We start from the raw sequence: 25,218 nt of genomic DNA, 5'->3' as shown, positions 1-25,218 counted from the left end.
AGGATGATTTTCTCTAAGGAAGTTTTCCTTAAATTTCTTCCTTAAAAGGATTTTATCCTTGGATATGCTTAAGAGGATTTTATCCTAAGAATTTTTTTCTAACGAATTTTTCCTTAAATTTTAAGTTTTGGAGGAAATTATCTAAGGATGATTTTTCTAAGAAAACTTTCCTTAAATTTCATCCTTAGGAGGGCTCTATCCTAAGATATCCTTAATAGCATTTTATCCTAAGACAATTTTCTAAGGAATTTTTTTTTTAAAATTCCATCCACAGGAGGATTGGATTCGAGGATTATTTTCTCTAAGAAATTTTTCTTTAAATTTTATCCTTAGGAGGATTTTATCTTAGGATATCTTTGAGAGAATTTTATCCAAGGATGGTTTTATAAGGATTTTTTTCTTAAATTTCATCCTTATGAGGATTTGATCCTAGGATGATTTTTTCAAGAAATTTTTCCTAAAATTTCATCCTGAGGAGGATTTGATCCTAGGAAGATTTTCTCGAAGGAATTTTTTCTTAAATTCCATCCTTAGGAGAATTTGATCTTAGAATAATTTTTCTAAGGAATGTTTCCTTAAATTTCATATTTCGGTGGGTTTGATCCCAGGATGATTTCTCTAAGGAATTTTTCCATAAATTCCATCCTTAGGAGGACTTGATTTTAGGATGATTTTTTCTAAGGACTTTTTCCATAAATGCCATCCTTAGGAGTATTTTATCCCAGGATGATTTTCCCAAAGCAATTTTTCCTTAAATTCCATCCTTAGGGGGAATTTATCCTATGGTGATTTTCTCTAAGAAATGTTTTCATAAATTTCATCCTTAGGAGGATTTTATTATAGGATATCTTTAAGAGAATTTTATCCTAGAATTCCATCCTTAGGAGAATTTGATCCTAAAATGATTTTCTCTAAGGAATTTTTCCTTAAATTCCATCCTTAGGAGGATTTGACCCTATGATGATTTTCTCGAATGAAATTTTCCTTAAAATTCATCCTTAGAATGATTTTATCCTAAGATATCCTTAAGAGGATTTATCCTAGAATGATTTTCTAAGGAGTTTTTCTTTAAATTCCATCCTTTGGAGGATTTGATCCTAGGATGATTTTCTCTGAGGAACTTTTCCTTAAATTTCATCTTTACGAGGATTTGCTCGTAGGATGATTTTTTTAAGGGATTTTTCTTTAAATTCCATCTTTAGGAGGATGGACTCCTAAAATGATTTTCTCTAAGGGATTTTTCTTTAAATTTCATCCTTAAAAGGAATTTATCCTAGGGTGATTTTCTCTAAGGAAGTTTCCTTAAATTTCATCCTTAGGAGGATTTTATCTTAGGATATCTTTAAGAGAATTTTATCCTACGATGATTTTATAAGGAAGTTTTCCTTAAATTCCATCCTTAGGAGGATTTGATCCTATGATGATTTTCTCCAAGGAATTTTTCCTTAAATTTCATCCTTAGGAGGATGTTATTCTCGGATATCCTTATGAGGATTTTATCCTAGGATGATTTTCTAAGTAATTTTTCCTTAAATTCTATCCTTAAAATATTTGATCTTATGATGATTTTCTCTAAGGAATTATTCCTGAAATTTTATCCTTAAGAGAATTTTATCCTAGGATAATTTTTGGAACAAAATTTTCCTTTAATTTCATCTTTAGGAGGATTTGATACTAGGATGATTTTTCTAAGGAATTTTTGCTTAAATGCCATCCTTAGGAGGATTTTATCGTAGGATGATTTTCTCTAAGGAATTTTTCCCTAAATTTTATCCTTAAGAGGATTTGATTCCAGGATGATTTTTTGATGGAATTTTTCCTTAAATTCCATCCTTATGAGTATTTTATCCTATGATGATTTTTTTAATGAATTTTTCTTCAAATTCCATCTTTAGGAGGAATTTATCTTAGGGTGATTTTCTCTAAGGAGTTTTTCATTAAATTTCATTCTTACGAGGATTTTATCTTAAGACATCTTTAAGAAAATTTTCTCCTATGATGAATTTATAAGGAAATTTTCCTTAAATTCCATCCATTCATGGGTGAATATCTGAATTGTGAAGAATCAGCTCTATGAGGCTATGACAACATTGTAGTGGCAAACATGCATGTCTGAAGCACTTTCATAGAGAGTAGATCTAATAGTATCTCCACTTCATTTTTTGAGCTGTTTACCAAGACTGGATAGTAGAGAACAGCGCATGTTCCCCATTACACTATTGTTGCTTGAATTTATAGGCTTCATCAATTGGTTCCTTCAAATCCATATACAAAGAGATGGAAGAATTAACTTAAATTTATTATTGTGATTTCCGAGTTTTCAAATGATAGAGTGAGGTGCAGCTGGTTTTAAGACATTCAAAATGAAGTGCACGGGCAAAATAAAAGTTACAGCTTTACCTTCAGCATAACAAGGAGTCTGCTGCGTCCGGCCCACTTTGTCTTCCTCTATAGACCACCACCTCTTCATCTTCAGCATTCTCAATAACACTGTCTGCTGTTTCTTCATTTGATTCTTTGGCCACTACATCTTCATCTTCAACCTTCTCAGTAGGCTCTAATTGTGTCACAATTGTGCTGGTGGTGAGGGGGACGGCTTCATCATTTTTCTTAGATTCATTAGACCGAGCCATGTGTTTCTTCTCCCTTTCTAGTCCTTCTTCCTTGGCTTTGTGCTTTTTACCTTGAAGATGCCCAACTAGATCTTTCTTGCTACTAGCACTCACCTGACAGAGGGCACAACTCCAATGCATGGGTTTCTTTAAACTCGTCAAACGGAGCTTTCCAGGACCTGCTGGTAGTGCGGCAGCTTCCTGCTTTGATCCACAAAGATTGGGATAGGGCTTAACCTGCAGGGCTTGACCACCCTTCCCTTTCTGGTCTAAGCCAACAAGAGTTTTATTAGCTTTATCGGATCCCCCTTCTACTTTAGTCTTCATTTCTTGGCCAGCACCATCTCTCCTTTCGGTAGATTTTTTTCTCCACTTCTGAGCCCCAAGTAGTTCTTCTTCCTTGGCCTTGTGCTTCTTACCTTGAAGATGCTTAACTAATTCTCCCTTGCTAGTAGCACTCCCCTGACAGAGGGCACAACTCCAATGCATGGGTTTCTTTAAACTCGCCAAACGGAGCTTTCCAGAATCTGCTGGTAGTGTGGCAGCTTCCTGCTTTGATCCACAGAGATTGGGATAGGGATTAACCTGCAGGGCTTGACCACCCTTCCCTTTCTGGTCTAAACGAACAAAAGTTTTATTAGCTTTAATGGATTCCTCTTCTACTTTAGTCTTCATTTCTTGGCCAGCACCATCTCTGCTTTCTGTAGATTTTTTTGTCCACTTTTGAGCTCCAAGTAGTTCTTCTTCCTTGGCCTTGTGCTTCTTACCACGAAGATGCTCATCTAGATCTCTCTTGCTAGTAGAACTGACCTGACAAAGGGCACAACTCCAATGCATGGGTTTCTTTGAACCCGTTGAACAGGGCTTTCCAGAATCTGCTGGTAGTGTGGCAGCTTCCTGCTTTGATCCACAAACATTGGGGTAGGGCTTAACCTGCTGGGCTTGACCACCCTCCCGTTTCTGGTCTGAACCAACAACAGTTTTATTAGCTTTAACAGATTTCTCTTCTACCTTAGTCTTCATTTCTTGGCCAGCAATATTTCTGCTTTCTGTAGATTTTTTTGTCCACTTCTGAGCTCCAAGTAGTTCTTCCTTGACCTTGTGCTTCTTACCTTGAGGATGCTCATCTAGACCACCCTTCACTTTCTGGTTTAAACCGACAACAGTTTTAGTAGCTTTAACTGATTCGTCTTGTACTTTAGTCTTCATTTTTTGGCCAGAACCACCTCTGCTTTCTTTTGATTTGTTTGACGTAGAAGAAGTGGAGTTACTGCACATTTTCTTATCTCTAAGTAGTCTTGCTACCTTGGCCTTGTGCTTCTTACGTCGAGGATGCCCATCTAGACCACCCTTTAATTTCTGGTTTAAACCAACAACAGTTTTGTTAGCTTTAACTAATTCCTCTTGTGCTTTAGTCTCCATTGTTTGGCCAGCACCACCTCTGCTTTCTGTTGATTTTTTTGACACAGAAGAAGTGAAGTTACCACACATTTTCTTACCTCTAAGCAGTCTTGCTACCTTGGCCTTGTGCTTCTTACGTTGAGAATGCCCATCTAGACCACCCTCCACTTTCTGGTCTAAATCAACAACAGTTTTATTACCTTTAACTGATTCCTTTTGTACTTTAGTTTTCATTTCTTGGCCACCGCTATCTCTGCTCTCAGTAGATTTTTTTGAAGTGGAGATAATGAACATCTTTAAATCTCTAAGTAGATTTTTCTTGGCCTTGTGATTCTTACCTTGAAGATGCACATATAGACCTCTCTCAGTAGTAGCACTGACCTGACAGAGGGCACAGCTCCACTTCTTGGGTTTGTTTGAACTTGTTGAAGGGAGCTTTCCAGAACCTGCAGGTGGTGTGGCAGCTTTCTGCTTTGATCCACAAATATTGGAATCAGGCTTACCCTGCAAATGAGACCCAAACACAGTAACGATGATGCCGTGCATTAGTTACCGCATCAATGGTAAAAAATGCAAAATATTCCCTGTGAGCTCCATCATCTGCTAATGTAGTACAGATAAAAGAATTTGTTTACAAAATAATAATGCGCACTAATTGTATTTTAAATTTTGAATTTCTCGGAAAAGGTCAGAATGTAGAAATATATTTTAAATAGTTAATACAACCAGAATCCTTGTTAATTTAGCACTGAACTAGGAAAATCTTCCCTTCCCAGAAACAAAAAAGGGAATGTGTTTGAATAGGATTCTGCAACACTTTCTTAATAAGCTGGACAAGAAGAGATGATATTAATACTTATGAGCATTATTTCATAATTTGAGGAAACACCATTTTAATGAAGCCTCCAGCCCAACACACATACACAAACAGAAGCAACAAGATTTTAAATAAGAAATTACCCGAAAACAGAAACATCAGTCTGTACAAGTTCATGTGACACTTGATGGTAAACATATGTAACCTCTCTTGGAACCTTAGCTTGCTACAAGCTCATGTTTTTCATTCAAAAAGGTTTCAGACACATAGTGATTCCAGGTTATAGAGGATCACGTGTCCTCACTGCCCAAATTTTAAAGCCACATACATTGGCATTTGCACGCATGGTCGAGAGTTACACAAACTCTCTCATGCACCTGAGTTGACCAACCAAACTGAACTTGTGAAACCAACGTAAGTATCAAATGCTAAAATATTTGAAACTATATCAAGATAGTGAGTCCAAATGTACTCCCCAAAAAACTTGTCACCTGTGCATCAAGACCAAGGTCTATAGCACTAAGAATGGACATGGGAATCTCTAAGCAATGGCTTACTAATAACATTCAAATCCACGTATGCAGGATAAAGTCATTCAAATGGACATGTAAAGAGTAAGCTCTGCATTGTCAATTGGAAAGGATGAAGAAACTAACACGAAACAAACTCACTTATCTCTACTAATACTTCAATTTTCATAAATCCAAAGTCAAAAATTATCATTTTGAACTCCCCTCAATTAGTAAGCTCTGCATTGTAACTACTTTCTTCTGAAATTTTCCATCAGCAGAAAATCTGTAATAAATCAAAAAAACACTTACCAAGTTTCATAAGTATCAAAACAAAAGTGAGTAAAGGTCCACTGGGAAGTCCTATAATGCACCAGAAAAATAGCAATAAATACAATCTTGTTGGTTATATTGTGTTATTTAAACTTAATATCTACTGAAATCCATCTACCTCAGTACCTAAGCTATAACCTCAGTAACATGGAAAATATCCAAAAAGTTTAGACATGAAATACCAGCAAAAGTGAAGCAAAAGGACAGTGTGCACAAGGAAAATAAACAATGAAAGCATGATCCAATTAAGGTTCTACACTCAGAGAATTGGTACAATATTATTCGTTTTCATTCTACATGGTGTAATTTGATCATGCTTTCATTGTCTACTAAGGCAAGGCATGTGCAAGAGTCTGCCGTTTATACATAGGGTAGACTTCCCCAAGTAAACTAGGGTACCAAAAATCAACATCTAAGGAATCAGCAAAGTCATCAATCTGAGGTTATTTTCTGCCCAGATTACAGTAATGCCACCATAAAAAATCGTTGTAATGAAAAATTACAGCTACAGAAACCAAGGGAGAAAAATCTCCTTGATCAGTCACAATGATGCCCCCTTAGGACTGAATTTTTTATGCACAGCCCACAGAAGAACAAGGATTACCGCATGCATGGGTAGCAAACCTGGATGCACCTACCTTGTCAATAAGAGCAAAACTCAAAGACAAGATGCCAAAACCAGATGCACATCATTCACATGCCTCTAAATTTAGCACCTGATTGAATCAATTCCATCAAACTTGTAGCAAACCAGATTCCATATAATACAATCATTAAACAATATTGAAGACAAATATACTCATTGACACCAACCAAAATAAATAAATAAATAAACCATGTGAAGAAGTAAAATTGAATACCGACCAGCATAGTCAGTTCATCCTTGTTGTTAACGTCCAAGCCACTCCAAAGCCCATGTGAAAAATGCGGCAGAGTAGAAGGCAGTACATCATGTCCAAATCCCAAGCCGAGATTCCTACTAAATGGGAACCACAGGTACCTTGTGTATAGTTGCATTAAGAGCCTGTCATCAATTGACAGCCCCATTTCTCTTGCTCTATACATTGCCATCTCTCTTTCAATCATCAGCTCTCTTCTCACCTCTTCTTCAGGCAATCGCCGGCGCTCAATTTCTGCAGCAATTATTTCATGCCTGATTATCTCCTTCTCAATCTCACGCTGGAGCGTGTAAAGGAGTCTTGGATTGTTCAACAAATCGGGGCCCATTGAGTAGTTACCTGGAAAGAGATTGTTTATGTTAATTCAAGATGGCAAACTACGTTATTTGATTTCAAGTGCAAAAGCATTTAAGGTTCTGAAATAAATTTTTCCATAAAGCATTTGGATCACAATTCGAAGCAATTCTCAAAATTACGACATTACTGAAAGCAAACGTCTATATATAAATATGTATATTTCCTTTATTTTTCTTTTAGTTTTTTTGTTTTCAGTAAGCAAATAGAGGATAATGACGATTGTGAGAGAGATCTAAACGGACCTCCTCGACGTGCTTGATCATCAGATGAGTAGCTCGAGCTCTGAGATGACGGAGAAGGAGACGACCGAGACGGCGCCGTTCTGCCGTCAATTCGTCCAAAGTTGAACTCCATGGACTGTGAAAAGAAAGTGAGTGTGTGTTGTCTACGTGCAATGTAACTCGTCGGCGAGCCTGTCAAGTGGGTTTTAGTCTGTCTGTCTGTATGCCCAACGAAGACGAATGAAAGAACATATAAATATAAGCGACGTTTGCAATTAGCAAACTCGTTTTTTTTTTTTTTTTTTCAAACTATAATAAAGCTTTTCCCTTTTAAGGCTTCAACTTGCTCGCGAAGAAAGATATGAGCTTCGAGTTAAATGGAAACTAGGAAGGGTGTTTTTTCACGCGCCAAAGTTTGGTGACCGACATGTGTACGTCAACACTATACACGTTATGGATCTGACTCTCTGGGACTGTAGTGTAAGGAAACTTCAGTCCGGCTATGATCCACCGCAAAGCATGTAAGTTAATAACCACACAATTACGGTGTCAATTTATTTTTTTAATTGTGTGATTATAAAATAGTGTACTATAATGAAATAACTCTACATAATCATTACTTTATTTTATATATTACTATTTTAATAAAAAAAATATAGTGCTAATATATATATATATATATATAATACTACAATAAATATAGAAAAATTACAACTCCCTCTCATTTTTCCCACTACTTACAATTAAATCAATTAATTAAATTTACTTAGCAAATACTCAAATCGCACTCGTTTTCTTGATGTGAGATTCTTTCATTATTGTAAATACCTTTTCAACGGAAGAAATTAATTATTAAATTTAATATGTTTGTAGAATATAGATTAGGAGTGTGTTTGGAATGACTATTTTCCATCTTATATTTTAAGGAATATTCTCCTAGAATAAAAACGGTGGGGAGCAGCTGCGCCGTGGTGGCACGCGGTGCCCCAAACGCATGCTAGGTCCATTAGGATGGGAAAGACATAAAGAGTTGTTTTAGATGAAAAGCCGAATATTATTTGTCATTGCTGCTTCCTCTTCATCAATTCACGAATCACGACACGCTGCTCGTCGTTGCACACTTTTCAATGCATCAAGCCAACAAAGTACAATTTGCAGGTCTTTATATAAAGGCACTTGATCAAGTGACCAATTTCTTAGATTGCAAGCAAACCTGCAAATGATCTCTTAACTTAAATGCAATAGTAATTAGCATGCAATCTTCACAAATCAGCCGCGTGCAATTTACTTGATTTATGCAATCCAAGCTTCCAGATCTTCATTCATTTGCTTCCTAGATAACGGCTTTGTATGCCCCATGTAATGACAGATTTGAGTTCCCTTCCAATAAAGGAATATATTATTTTGTAAAGTAGGGGATAAGTTAAAATATATATATATATACACTTTAATACACTATATAATAAATGAAATATACTATACTTTTTATCTTTAACTTGTCATTTATTTTACTCTCTTACTTTAATATGGTGGACAAGATGAACAAAAAATTTGTAAAGTTAGTACTAAATTGGACATGGTTGAAAAACAAATTAATCAAAAATTTGGTATTGAAGAGGTCATGGTTAAAAAATAAATTTCTGCAGTTACAAATTTGGCGACAGAATTTCTAAGTGTACCAAATTTGTGTTCAATTATTAACTAAATTATTGAATAACATAATGAATGTAAATTGGAGCAGGTTCCCCTTGCTTAGAAATACAACCAGCAACAAAAAATGATCCAGAATGGTTAACAAAGCAGCGAGAGATAGAAGTGGACATGGTTCATGATTGGATCCTCAAAACTCTGCCAAATTGCTTCAAAATCAGAGCATAAGATTAAATTGCGATTACAAATTTACTCTTTTTTTTTCCTTCATCTCCTTTATCTTCTTAATATTTATGGACCAAAGATAAATAATAATGCACATAGCATTAGATTTTGTCATTTTCATATAATTCTTAAACTGAGTGTAGGGTGCGTTTAGGATTGAGGTTTGACAGCTGTACCTTAAAAACTACAGCACTAAAGTGTTTAGTAAACACTAGTTGCTGTAGCTTGAAAGTTATGTTGATATAATTTTTCATTTGTATGATGAAAAATCTATTATATCTTTAATAATTTTGTCAAAATTATTATTTAAAATTTATATTCACTACATGTTAAGAATAGTTCGTTATTGTTAGTTATGGTTGCTGACGTGTAAGATGAGCTGGCAAAATGTTAGTTATATATGTTGTGCTGTAAGTTTTGTTTCATAATTACAACTTTTTTTCAACAGCAGCTGCAACTTAAAAACTACAGAACTTCAATCTCAAACATGACCGTAGTCTAGTTTGTGTAGAACTAATGTGCATTATTTAACATTGATTTTTATTTATTATCTAGTTATATTTTTTGTTCTAAGAAAAAAAATATTTTTTTAACTTCCTAGCAACTAGGTTGTGTAGTTATTTTATTTTATTTTTAATTTCTTCAATTTTAAATAAAAATTGATGAACGCTCGTGGTGCGTTTACTAATCATCTTTGGAATGAGTTAGAATCGAAATTAGAAATTAAAATTAGAATAGATTGTTTACTTTAACTATAAAAATCAAAATCTTAATGAGCTATATTGCTATTGATGTGTTTACTTTGTTTTGAAATTGACCTTAGTTGGTAATGATCATTATTTGTTATTATTATTAAACGAGTTAAAAAGAAATTTATATTTTCACTAAGGGTACAAATGTCAAGTTACTTCTCATTCCCACGTCCCCGCTTGGGAATAGGATTCCCATTTCACATTCCAAATTAATAGAGCCCACTCAAATTTCATTTTCACTCACCTCATTTTGGAAGTAAACAAATTAATGAATCTTATATTCTAATTAGTAAATACACCATCATAACTCTCTTTTAAGTAGTTATAGTGTTTAATTTTACAACTATATCTTAAAAGTCACAACACTTCACTACCAAACAATTCTTAAGAAATCCTAATGAAAGCATATTTATTTAATTATGGTAAAATAATTAGTAATTCATACTAATTATTCATTTATATGACGACAGATATATTTTATTTAGTAGATCTAATTATTTATATCCAATTCAATAGTATATAAAATGATGACTTAAATATTACTGTTTAATTTGAACTCCATTGATTGTGGAACGAAAGAAAGTGTGTATGCCTATGCGTAAGGTAAAAATTGTTGGCAAGCATGTCAAATGTTTTAGGGTGCATTTGAGGTAGTTGCACTATCACACCACAGTCCGTAAGAATATAAGGGGTGAAGCAACTGCCCCAAATGCACCATTAATTTGTTTGTGTGCCCAACAAAGACAAATATACATACATACACACATACATATATATATATAGAGAGAGAGAGACACACACACACACACACCCCACACTTGCAATTAGGAAACTAGTGTTTTTTTTTTTATAATATATATCTATAATAATTATTTTCCCTTTTAAGGCTTTAATTTGTTCATGAAATGCAATTGAGAAACTCGTGTCTTTTTAAAGTAAAATAATGCTTTTCCCTTTTAAGGCTTTAACTTATTCGTGAAGAAAAAAAATTATTTATATGATGGAAACCTAAATAGTAAATAGGAGGAATGTTTCTTTTAATACACACTAAATCTGTTTGTGGACATCAGTATAAGCCAAGACAAATTTAGTTATGGACGTGACTTTCTGGGATTATAAGGATATTTAGATTTATTTTATATATTACGATCCTAATAAAAAATAATGGAAGAGATAGCACTAACAAAATTTATCATTTGTCGGATTGGTTAATCGAACGGAACTTAAAATATATTTCGAATCCGACTTGGTTTTAATCGAACCGGAATAAAAATCGATTTGGCTTACCTTAAAAAAAAATTTAAAAAAAAGGTATGAAAAAGATTTGTATACGGTTTAGTTCATCAAGCCACCGAAGTACAAATTGCGAGCCCTTTACATAACGATCAAGTGACCAATTCTTAGACTGCAAGCAAGCATGCAATCTTCACAAATCAACCATGTCCAGTTTACTTTATTTATGCTATCCAAGCTTGCAGGTCTTCGTTGATTTGCTTCCTAAACTACTCCTTGTATGCTTCCAGATCCTCATTAAACCCAAAATAATTAAACCAACTAAATTATATTTCCTATTTCCTAAATAGACTTGACCTGCCACAGATCTTAAAGGGGATCATTCTGCAGGCTGAAGGTGGAATTCAATTATTCAAAGGACAGGATATATTATTATTTCTACCAAAAAATAAAAAATATTACTCACTGTATATGTTAATTAGGTTAATGTGTTAATGACAGACTCAAAATCGATTGTGCATGTTCAAGAAATCTCGATAGTATTTTGATGTAAACTTATCAGAATTTCTTGCCATGGATTATTAACCTAATCAATAATTCTCAATCTTATATTCTGTCCGTGATTGAAATTTCTCACTTACTCCAGATTCATTTAGTTTGGCACTACAAAGCTACTTATAGACCTAAAGAAAAGTATAGTAATATATCAATCATATATAAATGGATTGAATTTGATGGTAAATTTATATCCAATGTGATTTTATAATGCTTGAAATTACTTGCTAATTAAGGAAATCACTGTAAAAAAGGATTAAACTCTTCTCTTCTGTCTCTTTCTTGTTTCAATAAAAAAAAAAGAATAAAAATAAATACTTCTTAAATGTCGAAATAGTTATATTTTTATTTCAACATCACACATAGGAAAAGGATCGTTTAAGACAAACAACATGGTATAACTTTTGATGAAAAATTTTAAGAACATAAATTAGTACGAAATAAAGTATCAATTCAATATCTTATGGCTTTATCATATATATATATATATATATATATATATATATATATATATATGTACACTCTATTAAAGATTGGTAAAACTATTAAACCAGATCAACACTATATATGTACGTGTGTGTATATATACACGCGCGCGCACATACTTAAATTTAAATTGTGCTTATTGCAATTGATTTGTCAATTGTTCGGTCCCATCATTTGTCTTTGCAATATTGTTGGTTAAGTTACAGGTATTTGAGGCTACATTCACGTGTTTGATAAAATGCCTGACTGAAAAGATCTTAGCGGGAAAACAATAATTTTTTAATATTGTATAGTACATCAGCATCAGCTCAGAGTCGATCATTAAGTTAAGGTTTTAATCAGAGCCTTATCATCAGGCACAGATACCACGCCCAGATATTCTCAGGGATTGGTGCTTCAAGAGGGAAAAAATCTTGCTATAATCTTGGTGAATTCTTTTCTGACGAAACATTAAATGGCTGCAGTTATCAGGTAATTAATTAAGCTCATTTCTCTCCAATGATTTGATATAAGTTAAATCTTAAATGAAACTGAACCCGCACTATTTTAGTGTAGTTTAGCTGGCTGTGAATGTGTTTTTGCATCGATCTGACATTAAATAAATAAAATCATATCAATGTTGAGCACAGACGACCTTTTTGACTTGGCAAATGTTATGTTCTAATTAATGTAACATACACACTCAACAACAATCACATAAATTGTGTGGGCCTATTATTTGTGTGGTTGTTGTTAAGTGTGTATGTTACATTAATTGTAACATAGGGGCTCCTGTGACTTTGGTTAAACAAGTATGTGATTAAGCATGCAAAGCTTGAAAAGTTGACACCAAATCTTGAAAATTTGACATATGCATGTGCCTAAGCATGCAAAACTTGAAAAGTTGGCACATGAAAAGAATTTAGATCTATTACAAATAGATTTAGGCAATTAAAAATTTTAAAATTAACAACTTAATTAATTTTTAGAAATATTGTTCATCGTACTATTTACGGTTACTGTTCATCATTACTGTTCATTGACATTGTTTACTGTTACTGTTCATCCGCATAAAAAACATTAATTTTCTAAAAACACAATAAATTATAAAAATTAAATGACACTAAGATTTTTACGTGGTTTGAATTAATCAATCCTACATCCACGAGGCCACATCAAAATAAAAAGTAATTCACTAAGTTGAGATGTTACAACTTATGAATTTACCAAACTTAAGACTCTCACTTACAGTTTATCACTATATAGTTTACTCAACCTTAGACTGAATTTACTTCTCTTGAATAATTGATACTCCTATTGATCCACGATCCTTAAGGAAATTCGCAAAGTTATCAACAACAATTCTTCAATTCTTCCATGTCTAGTGATCCGAGATCCACATAGACTCTCCACGGAGATGAAAAGGAGATAAGAAAATAAATCAACATAACAATATGCACCAAATCTGAATTCTCTAAGGAGGAGGCCGAATTTTACTTCTCTACTTTATACTCTGTGTTGTGTGTCTTTAATTGTGAAATATCTCTCTTTATATAGGCACTAAGGTTTAAAAAAAAAGAGCAAGTCTTAAAAGACTTGAATTCTTTCCAAATAAGAGTTTCTTTCTTCTTATAATCCATATGACTCTGAATAGGAATAAATATGATCTTCTTGCTTTACTTGTCTCTTAAGAAATATCTAGAGCATTTAATGAACTTCTTTTTTTAACCAATTTCTTGCTCTAAATAGATCTCATGCGCCAATTATAGAATCTCATCATTAATTGACTTGCTAAATTAGGTATCCAATTAAATTAGGAAACAAATATTCCTAATAAATTGGAATCTCACTAAATTAGGGAATTAATAAATTAATCATGTTACAAGATATGCAATAAATAAAATTTTAATTTAACTAAACTTGCCATAAGACGTCAACTCTATAAATAATAGACTTAATAGCACCAAACCTTGAAATTTTGAAAGGTGCTCAAGACTTTTGCTTTGAAAATGGCTAGCATGAATGGAAAGGTTCAACTATAAATAGAGGAGCACTCGTTCATTGAAATCATCCTAAAAACTTTGAAAAAGTAACAATTAAATTGTAGAATTGTTAAGAGAGTGAACAATTGTGAGGTTTTTTATTTTCCTTTCAAGTGTGTGTGAGAGTACTGAGTGTATTTAGGTTCTAGGAAGTGAGGTTTCTACTCAAATATTGTACTCTAATAATTGTTAGTAATACAATTATTTTCTCTTGCTCGCGTGGATGTATACATATTGCCGAACCACATAAAATTATGTGTCGTTTATTTTTTTATGATTATTTGGTGTACTTGATTTCGCATTTCGGGCACAACAATCAATACTTATAAATGATCAAAAATGTTATTATTCATTATTATTTAGGAACCATTACTAATTATTGCTTTTGTTTTCCTATAGAACTTACTTACATCATGACTATGACGAAGAAATTTGAGGTTTATAGCTTTAGAGTGGTGGCACAAGGAGTACCAATGAAAAATAGGAGTGTTCACAATTCAATATGATATGCTCAATTTGTTTGATCCGTAGAAATACAATCTATAAAAATCTGATCCGTTGATTGGTGGATTGAAAATCCGCAATCGGTAGATTAGATATGGATTTACTTCCGTAAATCTGTAAATCCATTAAAAAATATTTATTTAATAAAAATTAAACTTATAAATATAGCATTAGTACTTACTAATAAATAAATAAGTTATAAAATAGTTACATTTACACCATATTATATCTTATCCAATAATAATATAAAGTAAAAATAATTAAATAAACAAATATAACTTCCTAAGTAGTTAATTTTCATATACTAATCTAATCAAATGATTTTTTTTTTCTTTTTAGTGTGTTATATTTTGAAATTTTGAATGTATTTTCTAGCTTTATTTAAGTAGTTGATTTATTTGAATCATATTTAATCTTGAATTTGATTAGTAAGAAAATCATTTTTATATTAATTTTTTATTTAATTAGTTCATGGATAGTATGAAATTAAAAATTTTTAGTCTGCAAACCAATTAGCAAAATGGTGAATTAGATATGGTTTATGTCAAATCCGCATCCAATCTGCAGACTAATGGATTGAATTTGGATTGAATTTCAGCAATCCGTGAATTGGATTGAATTAAAAATTTATAGTCCTCAAAATCGTGGAACGGATATTAATTGATGTCTAATTCATAAAATTCGATCCGCGAACACCTATAATGAAAAAGCATACAGGAGAGCTCCTCTCATCGCCATCTTCATCCTTGGATAAAAATATAAAACTGATTGATTTATTAGACCCACGCCTCTCATTATTCTTGTTTCAAAAGTGGCATTTTCATGCTTGCTTTCTCAAACGAAGTGCGACCCACAAGGCAACTAACAAATTTATTGGTCGCAACAAGACACCAATGCAAAAATCTTTACATGAAATTTCAATTTTGGAACTTAGAAACTAAGCAACGTAAATGAAATTTCAATTAGAACCTTGAGCGCATGGGTTGGATGGGACTCGACTCATTTTTTAGTAGGGGTCTATCTATCTTCTCGCACTTAGAGTGGAATAGATTTTACTCCATTATTAAATGAGGGTCGACTTTTAGACTGCGCCATAATAAAATTATTAAGGAGAGTTTGGATCAAATTTTTGATTGAAAATACTGATGAAGCTCTAATTGTAAGAGCATCTCCAAAAGACTATAAATTTTACTCTTCAAATATCTATTTGCTTACCTATGTGGCAAATAGAAAGGTAAAAAAATATGATATTCTCAAAAAGACTCTTCAAATAGAAATAACTTAATATTATTTTTAATCAAATAATTATTTTTTTTAAAGAAAAAGTCAATAGCAATTAAAGCACTTCTCTCTTTTTCTCCAATGAAAAATAATAAAGTATAAATTGAAGATGGGGAAATCAACTCTCCAAATTTGAAGGGAGAGAATCATTTCTTATTTGAAGAATCTTAATTTAAGTGTCTTTTGGAGTCTTAAATATTGAGGTAGCTCTTCAAATAATTAATAAAATCTTATTTGAAGAGTCTTTTGGTGATACTCTAATATATCAATTTATCAACAAAAAAAACATATTTAATTGATGAATGTGATATCTAATTATGGATACGAATATATATAATTGTTCACGTATGTGATTGCTTCCAATTCTTGTGGGATTTTCCAATAAAGGTGACTGTTAGTTGGCTCTGAAATTCTTAAATGGCAGCAATGTAGCATCATATATTATGAGTTCGACGAATTCTCTCCCTTAGTATTATTAATTTCGACGAATTCTCTCCCTTAGTATTATTAATTCCATTTACACGTTCAATTCCTGTATTGAGTTGCAATTAAACAAATGTTACTGTAAAGTGCGAACGGCAACATTAATCTCTCTGGTAAAGCTAGTACTTTTGCAGTTCACTCTTATAAAATAATGTTTGTCTAATTGTCTCCCTCTCAATGAGCTGAATTAACCAGCATATTAAGGTTGTATCTCTACGAGTTAAAAGAGTAAATTCTCATAACAATTATTAACTCATTTTACAAAATAGATACATATTTTGTTTAGGAGGACGTTTTTGATGCCGCGTTATTTAATATATTAGTTTTTTTTCCCCCTTCCTTTGTAAATATTGACACAAATATAAACAATAAGTTCATAATTTAGCCGATCTGATCAAACATCCGGCACCCACTGCTGATGACATACAAAGGTCAGGAAGCTTCTGCACAAGTTGGGGATAGTGGTATCCAACCACCTGCCAGCACAAGATAAACAGATGTTAGGTCATGATCGAGAAAATTCGGCTTTGAGTCGATAAGTCTTATGTCATGACTTGTTTTCTAATGAGGTAGCTATGAAGAAAAGCTCTAAATTTCAAAGAATTCATGGGTGAATGTCTGAATTGTGAAGAATCAGCTCTACGAGACTATGACAACATTGCAGTGACAAACATGCATGTACGAAGCACTTTCAAAGAGAGTAGATCTAATAGTGTCTGCACTTCATTTTTCGAGCTGTTTACCAAGACTGGATGGTAGAGAACAGCGCATGATCCCCATTACACAATCGTTGCTTGAATTTATAGGCTTCATCAATCGGTTCCTTCAAATCCATATATAAAGAGATGGAAGAATTAACTTAAATTTATTATTCAGATTTCCTAGTCTTCAAACGATAAAGTGAGGTGCAGCTGGCTTTAAGACACTCAAAATGAAGTGCAAGTGCAAAATAATAGTTAGAGCTTTACCCTCAGCATAACAAGGAGTCTGCTGCGTCGGGCCCACTTTGTCTTCCTCTATAGACCACCACCTCTTCATCTTCAGCATTCTCAATAACACTGTCTGCTGTTTCTTCATTTGATTCTTTGGCCACTACATCTTCATCTTCAACCTTCTCAGTAGGCTCTAATGGTGTCACAATTGTCGTGCTGGTGGTGAGGGGGACGACTTCATCATTTTTCTCAGATTCATTAGACCGAGCCATGTGTTTCTTCCCCCTATCGAGTCCTTCTTCCTTGGCCTTGTGCTTCTTACCTTGAAGATGCTCATCTAGACCTCTCTTGCTAGTAGCGCTGACCTGACAGAGAGCACAACTCCAATGCATGGGTTTCTTTAAAGTCGTCAAACGGCGCTTTCCAGAATCTGCTGGTAGTGCGCCAGCTTCCTGCTTTGATCCACAAAGATTGGGATAGGGCTTAACCTGCAGGGCTTGACCACCCTTCCCTTTCTGGTCTGAACCAACAACAGTTTTATTAGCTTTAACGGATTTCTCTTCTACCTTAGTCTTCATTTCTTGGCCAGCAATATCTCTGCTTTCTGTAGATTTTTTGGTCCCCTTCTGAGCTCCAAGTAGTTCTTCTTCCTTGGCCTTGTGCTTCTTACCTTGAAGATGCTTAACTAGTTCTCCCTTGCTAGTAGCACTGACCTGACAGAGGGCACAACTCCAATGCATGGGTTTCTTTAAACCCATCAAACGGAGCTTTCCAGAATCTGCTGGTAGTGTGGCAGCTTCCTGCTTTGATCCACAAAGGTTGGGATAGGGCTTAACCTGCAGGGCTTGACCACCCTTCCCTTTCTGGTCTAAACCAACAACAGTTTTATTAGCTTTAACGGACCCCTTTTCTGCTTTAGCCTTCATTTCTTGGCCAGCACTATCTCTGCTTTCTGTATATTTTTTTCCCCACTTCTGCGCTCCAGGTAGTCCTTCCTTGACCTTATGCTTCTTAACTTGAGGACGCTGATCTAGACCACCATTCACTTTCTGGTCTAAACCAACAACAGTTTTATTAGCTTTTACTGATTCCTCTTGCATTTTAATCTTCATTTTTTGGCCAGCACCACCTCTGCTTTCTGTAGATTTTTTTGACGTAGAAGAAGTGGAGTTACTGCACATTTTCTTATCTCTAAGTAGTCTTGCTACCTTGGCCTTGTGCTTCTTACCTTGAGGATGCTCATGTAGACCACCCTTCACTTTCTGGTTTAAGCCACCAACAGTTTTATTAGCTTTAACTGATTCCTTTTGCACTTTAGTCTTCATTTTTTGGTCAGCACCACCTCTGCTTTCTATAGATTTTTTTGACGTAGATGAGGTGGAGTTACTGCACATTTTTTTATCTCTAAGTAGTCTTGCTACCTTGCCCTTGTGCTTCTTACCTTGAGGAGGATGCTCATCTAGAGCACCCTTCACTTTCTGATTTAAACCGCCAACAGTCTTATTAGCGTTAACTGATTCCTCTTGCACTTTAGTCTTCATTTTTTGGCCAGCACAACCTCTGCTTTGTGTAGATTTTTTTGATGTAGAAGAAGTGGATTTACTGCACATTTTCTTATCTCTAAGTAGTTTTACTACCTTGACCTTGTGCTTCTTACCTCGAAGACACTCATCTAGACCTCTCTTACAGAACATTTTCTTATTTCTAAGTAGTGCTGCTGCCTTGGCCTTGTGCTTCGTACCTTGAAGATGCACATCTAAACCTCTCTCGGTAGTAGCACTGAACCGACAGAGGGCACAACTCCACTCCTTGGGTTTGTTTGAACTTGTTGAAGGGTTCCCTCCAGAGCCTGAAGGTGGCGTGGCAGCTTTCGGCTTTGATCCACAAAAATTGGAATCGGGCTTACCCTGCAAATGAGACAAACACAGTAACCATGATGCCCTGTATTAGTTTCCACATCAATGGTAAAAATGCAAAATATTCCCCGTGAGCTCCATCATCTGCTAATGTAGTGCAGATGAAAGAATTTGTTTACAAAATAATAAAGCACGCTAATTTTATTTTAAATTTTGAATTCTTAAAAAAGGTAGGAATGTATAAGTATATTTAAATAGTTAATACTAGGAGGAAAAATGTTCAGAGACACAGTGATTCCAGGTTATGAGGGATCACATGTCCTCACTGCCCAAATTTTAAAGCCACAGACATTGGCATTTCCATGCATAGTCAAGAGTTACACAAACTCTCTCATGTGCCCGAGTTGACCAACCAAACTGAGCTTGTGAAACCAACATAAATAATCAAATGCTAAGATGTTTGGAACTAAATCGAGATAGTGAGTCCACATGTACTCCCCAACAAACTTGTCACCTGTGTATCAAGACTAAGGCCTATACCACTAAGAATGGACATGGGAATCTCCAAGCAAAGACCTCCTAATAACATTCAAATCCATGTCAGCTATACACAGCCAAATTGGACTTGTTCTATGTTCAAAGCAGGTAAGTGCGGGATAAAGCCATTCAAATAGACATGTAAAGAGTAACTTCGATGAATAAGGGTTTAAGAGAAACAATGTCATTACAGAGTATTTCAATTGGAGAGGATGAAGAAACCAACACGAAGCAAACTCACTTTTCTCTATTTATTTTTCAATTTTCATAAATCAAAAATAAAAAATTATCATTTTGAACTCCCCCCAGTTAGTAAGCTCTGCATTGTCACTACTTTCTTCTGAAATTTTCCATCAGCAGAAAATCTCTAATAAATCAAAACAAGACTTACCAAGTTTCATAAGTATCAAAATAAAAAATAAAAAAGAGCAAAGGTCCACAGGGAAGTCCTAGAATGCACCAGAAAAGTAACAAGAAATACAATCTTGTTCGTTATATTGTGTTATTTAAACTTAATAGCTACTGTAATCCATCTACCTCAGTATCTAAGCTAAAACCTCAGTAACAAGAAAAATATCCAAAAAGTTTAGACATGAAATACGAGCAAAAGTAGAGCAAAAGGACAGTGTGCACAAGGAAAATAAACAATGAAAGCATGATCCAAGCAAGGTTCTAGTCCCAGAGAATTGGTACAATATTATTCATTTTCATTCTACATGGTGTAATTTGATCATGCTTTCATTGTATACTAATGCAAGGCATGTGCAAGAGTCTGCCGTTTATACATAGGGTAGACTTCCCCAAGTAAACTAGGGTACCAAAAATCAACATCTAAGGAATCAGCAAAGTCATCAATCTCAGGTTATTTTCTGCCCAGATTACAGTAATGCCGCCATAACAAATCATTGTAATGAAAAAATGCAGCTACAGTAACCAGGGGAGAAAAATCTCCTTGATCAATCACAATGATGCCCCCTTGAGACTGAATTTTTGATGCACCTGATTGAATCAATTCCATCAAACTTGTAGCAAACCAGATTCCATATAATAAAATCATTAAACAATATTGAAGACAAATATACTCATTGACAACAAAATAAATAAATAGATAAACCATGTGAAGAAGTAAAATTGAATACCGACCAGCATAGTCAGTTCATCCTTCTTGTTAACGTCCAAGCCACTCCAAAGCCCATGTGAAAAATGCGGCGGAGTAGAAGGCAGTACATCATGTCCAAATCCCAGGCCGAGATTCCTACTAAATGGGAACCACGGGTACCTTGTGTGTAGCTGCATCAAGAGCCTGTCATCAATTGAGAGCCCCATTTCTCTTGCTCTATGCATTGCCATCTCTCTTTCAATCATCAGCTCTCTTCTCGCCTCTTCTTCAGGCAATCGCCGGCGCTCAATTTCTGCGGCAATTATTTCATGCCTGATTATCTCGTTCTCAATCTCACGCTGAAGCGTGTAAAGGAGTCTTGGATTTTTCAACAAATCGGGGCCCATTGAGTAGTTACCTGGAAAGAGATTGTTTATGTTAATTCAAGATGGCAAGCTACGTTATTTGATTTCAAGTGCAGAAGCATTTAAGGTTCTGAAGTAAATTTTTCCATAAAGCACAAAAGTTAAGGCAGCATTTGGATTACAATTCGTAGCAATGCTCAAAATTTACGATATTACTGAAAGTAAACGTGTATATAAATATGTATATTTATTGTTTTCAGTAAGCAAATAGAGGATAATGACGATTGTGAGAGAGATCTAAACGGACCTCCTCGACGTGCTTGATCATCAGATGAGTAGCTCGAGCTCTGAGATGACGGAGAAGGAGACGACCGAGACGGCGCCGTTCTGCCGTCAATTCGTCCAAAGTTGAACTCCATGGACTGTGAAAAGAAAGTGAGTGTGTGTTGTCTACGCGCAATGTAACTCGTCGGCGAGCCTGTCAAGTGGGTTTTAGTCTGTCTGTCTGTATGCCCAACGAAGACGAATGAAAGAACATATAAATATATGCGACGTTTGCAATTAGGAAACTCGTTTTTTTTTTTTTTCAAACTATGACAATGCTTTCCCCTTTTAAGGCTTTAACTTATTCGTGAAGAAAGATATGAGCTTCGAGTTAAATGGAAACTGGGAAGGGCGTTTTTTCACGCGCCAAAATTTGGTGGCCGACATGTGTGCGTCAACGTTATATACGTTATGGATCCTTGGACTTTGTCGGACTGTAAGGAAACCTCAAGTCCCGCTACCGTCCACCGCAAAGCATGCAAGTTAATAACCACACAATTACAGTATTATTTTATTTTTTTATTATTTATCACTTTTATTTTGTGGGCCTGAGTCAGAACTCTACAACGAAGTAATTCTATATAGTCATTACCTTATTTTATATATTATTATTCTAATGATAATATAGTGCTAAGATATATATATATATATAAATTCAAAATTTTAAAGTGAAAATACGGTTTAAACGTTTTAAATTTTAAGTCTTTAAAATCACATGGTTTTAAAAATTTTTCAAATTTTTTTCTACACTTTAAAAATTTAAACAAAAAAAATATTAATATATATATATATAATACTACAATAAATATAGAAAAATTACAACTCCCTCTCATTTTCCCCACTACTTACAATTGAATCAATTAATTAAATTTACTTAGCAAATACTCGAATCGCAATCGTTTTTCTTGATGTGAGATGCTTTCATTGCTGTAAATACCTTTTCAACGGAAGAGATTAATTATTAAAATATGTCCATAGAATATAGATTAGGTCCATTAGGATGGGAAAGGCATAAAGAGTTGTTTTAGATGAAAAGCCGAATATTGATTGTCGTTGCTGCTTCCTCTTCAATTCACGAATCACGACACGCTGCTCGTCGTTGCACACTTTTTCAGTGTATCAAGCCAACAAAGCACAATTTGCAGGTCTTTATATAAAGGCACTTGATGAAGTGACCAATTTCTTAGATTGCAAGCAAACCTGCAAATGATCTCTTAACTTAAATGCAATAGTAATTAGCATGCAATCTTCACAAATCAGCCGTGTGCAATTTACTTGCTCTATGAAATCCAAGCTTCCAGATCTTCATTCATTTGCTTCCTAGATAACTGCTTTGTATGCCGCTTCTAGCCCCATGTAATAACAGATTTAAGTTTCCTTCCACTAAAGGAATATATTATTTTGTAAAGTACAGATAAGTTAAAAAATTAAAAGAATATATTTTAATACATTATAAAATAAATGAAATACACTATATTTTTTTTATCTTTTAACTTGTCATTTTTTTATTCTCTTATTTTAATATGGTGGACAAAATGAACAAAAAATTTTTACAGTTGATATTGAATTGAACATGGTTCAAAGATAAATTAATCAAAAATTTGGAATTGAAGAGGACATGGTTAAAAAATAAATTTGGCGTCAGAATTTCCAACAGTATCACATTTGTGTTCAATTATTAACTAAATTATTGAATAACATAATGAATAATGTGTAAATTAAATTGTGATTACCAATTTACTCCTTTTTTTTTCCTTTCGTCTCCTTTATCTTCTTAATGTGTATGGACCAAAGATAAATAATAATGCACCTAGCATTAGATTTTGTCATTTTCATATAATTCTTAAACTGTGAGTGTAGTCTAGTGTGTGCAGAGCTAGCGTGCATTATTTAACATTGATTTTTATTTATTATCTAGTTATATTTTTTTGTTTTAAGAAAAAAAATGGTTTGTTGGTTTTTTTTTTCAAGTTAACTTCCTAGCAACTAGGTTGTGGCAGTTTTCTATTTTATTTTTAATTTCTTCTATTTTAAATAAAAATTTATAAACTCTCATGATGCACTTACTAAATTTCTTTGGAATGAGCTAGAATTGAAATGAGGGATCAAAATCAAAATAGATTGTTTACTTTAAGTTTAGGAATCGAAATCTTAATGAGTTGTATTGCTATTGATGTATTTACTTTATCTTGAAATTAATTGTTGCAAGTTAATAAACTAATCTTAGTTGATTATGATCATTATTTATTATTATTGTAATAATAATTTACAATAATAATAACAATAATATTAAAAATTATTATTATTATTATTATTACTACTACTATTACTATTAAACGAGTTTAAAAAATTTTATTTTCACTAAACGTACAAATATCAAGTCATTTCTTATTCCCACGTCCCCACTTGGGAACAGGATTCCCATTTTACATTCCAAATTTATAGAGTCCACTCAAATTTCATCTCCATTCCCCTCTTTATTTTGGAAGTAAACAGGTTAATGAATCTGATTCTTTCAATTCCATTCTCATTTCTAATTAGTAAACATACCATCATAACTTTCGTTTAGGTGGTTATAGTTTTTATTGTACAATTGTATCTTAAAAGCCACAACACTTCACTACCCAACAATTCTTAAAAAATCCTGCTGAAAGCATATTTCATTTAATTATGGTAAAATAATTAGTAAATCCTACTAATTATTCATTTATATGACAACACACATATATTATTCAGTATATCTAATGATTTATATCCAATTCAATAGTAGATATAAATGACGATTTAAATATCACTGTTTAACTTGAATTCCATTGACTATGAAAAGAAAGAGAGTGTGTATGCCTATGCGCAAGGTAAAAATTGTTGGCAAGCCTATCAAAGGGTTTTAGGTGTATTTAGGGCAGCTGCACTATCACAACACGGTCTGTAAGAATATAAGGGGTGAAACAGCTGCCCCCAATGCATCCTAAATTTGTTTGTGTGTCAAAAAAGACAAATGTATAAAAAAGACAAATATACATACATACACACACATATATGTATAGAGAGAGAGACACACATATGTTGGAATATTTTATAGTGCCTCATGTGCCACATTATTAAATTATGTTGTGTTACTTTCTGGAGTGGGAGTGAGGAGTGCGGATTCCTTTTACTCCAGTGTTTACTTGGAGAGGGATTGGGAATCCCACTCCGTAGGCCCCACCCATTTTTGGCGTGGGGAGTGGGAGTGAGACTCCTATTGGGGCCTCTCCCTTTTCTACATTTTTTTTAATTTAATTCAATTTAATGTTTATAATTAATAAAATAAAATAAAATAAATAATATTATATTATATTTATTTGAATAATATTATTATATTTAACTAAATAATAATTTGCATTGATTCTAAGTTAAAAATTATTTAAAAATAATATTATTATATTAATAGAGAATTAATAAATATAAGATATTATATTTATTTTAAAAATAATAGTACTATATTTATTTAATATTAATAATTAATAATAATAAATAGTTTATTCTAAGAAAATATTAATTTTGTACTAAATAATATTATATTATTATTTTATATAATAATAAATTTAATATAATTATATTTAAATTAATATAATTATATTAAATAAAATAACGTTTCATTTTATATTAAAATTAAAATTAATAAAAAATTGTGATGTTCATAATTAAGAATATTAATAATTATTATAAATTTACAAATATAATAAAATAAATATTTATTCATTAAATTTATTTTTTATTAGCT

General features: G+C 33.3%; 1 protein-coding gene across 5 annotated transcripts in view; it reads right to left on the bottom strand.

Moving 5' to 3' along the window:
- Positions 1–21,739, bottom strand: part of LOC112098852 — a 28,827-nt gene extending 7,088 nt beyond the window's left edge. The window contains exons 1-5 of one of the 5 annotated variants that reach the window (XM_024185319.1): positions 21,436–21,738; positions 20,808–21,181; positions 17,580–19,178; positions 2,401–4,337; positions 2,051–2,255 (exon numbers count right to left, since the gene is read on the bottom strand). In XM_024185319.1, the coding sequence (XP_024041087.1) occupies positions 2,403–4,337; positions 17,580–19,178; positions 20,808–21,181; positions 21,436–21,547 (4,020 nt within the window). In that variant the 5' untranslated portion in view covers positions 21,548–21,738 and the 3' untranslated portion in view covers positions 2,051–2,255; positions 2,401–2,402. The other 4 variants (XM_024185320.1, XM_024185321.1, XM_024185322.1 and 1 more) reach the window with 4 other exon arrangements.
- Positions 21,740–25,218: the final 3,479 nt, after the last annotated feature.

Source organism: Citrus clementina, unplaced genomic scaffold, assembly GCF_000493195.1.
Source record: "Citrus clementina cultivar Clemenules unplaced genomic scaffold, Citrus_clementina_v1.0 scaffold_4, whole genome shotgun sequence".
NCBI classification, from domain to species: Eukaryota; Viridiplantae; Streptophyta; class Magnoliopsida; order Sapindales; family Rutaceae; genus Citrus; species Citrus x clementina.
Note: the sequence above shows the minus strand (reverse complement) of the source record. Positions and strands in the feature narration are given on the sequence as shown.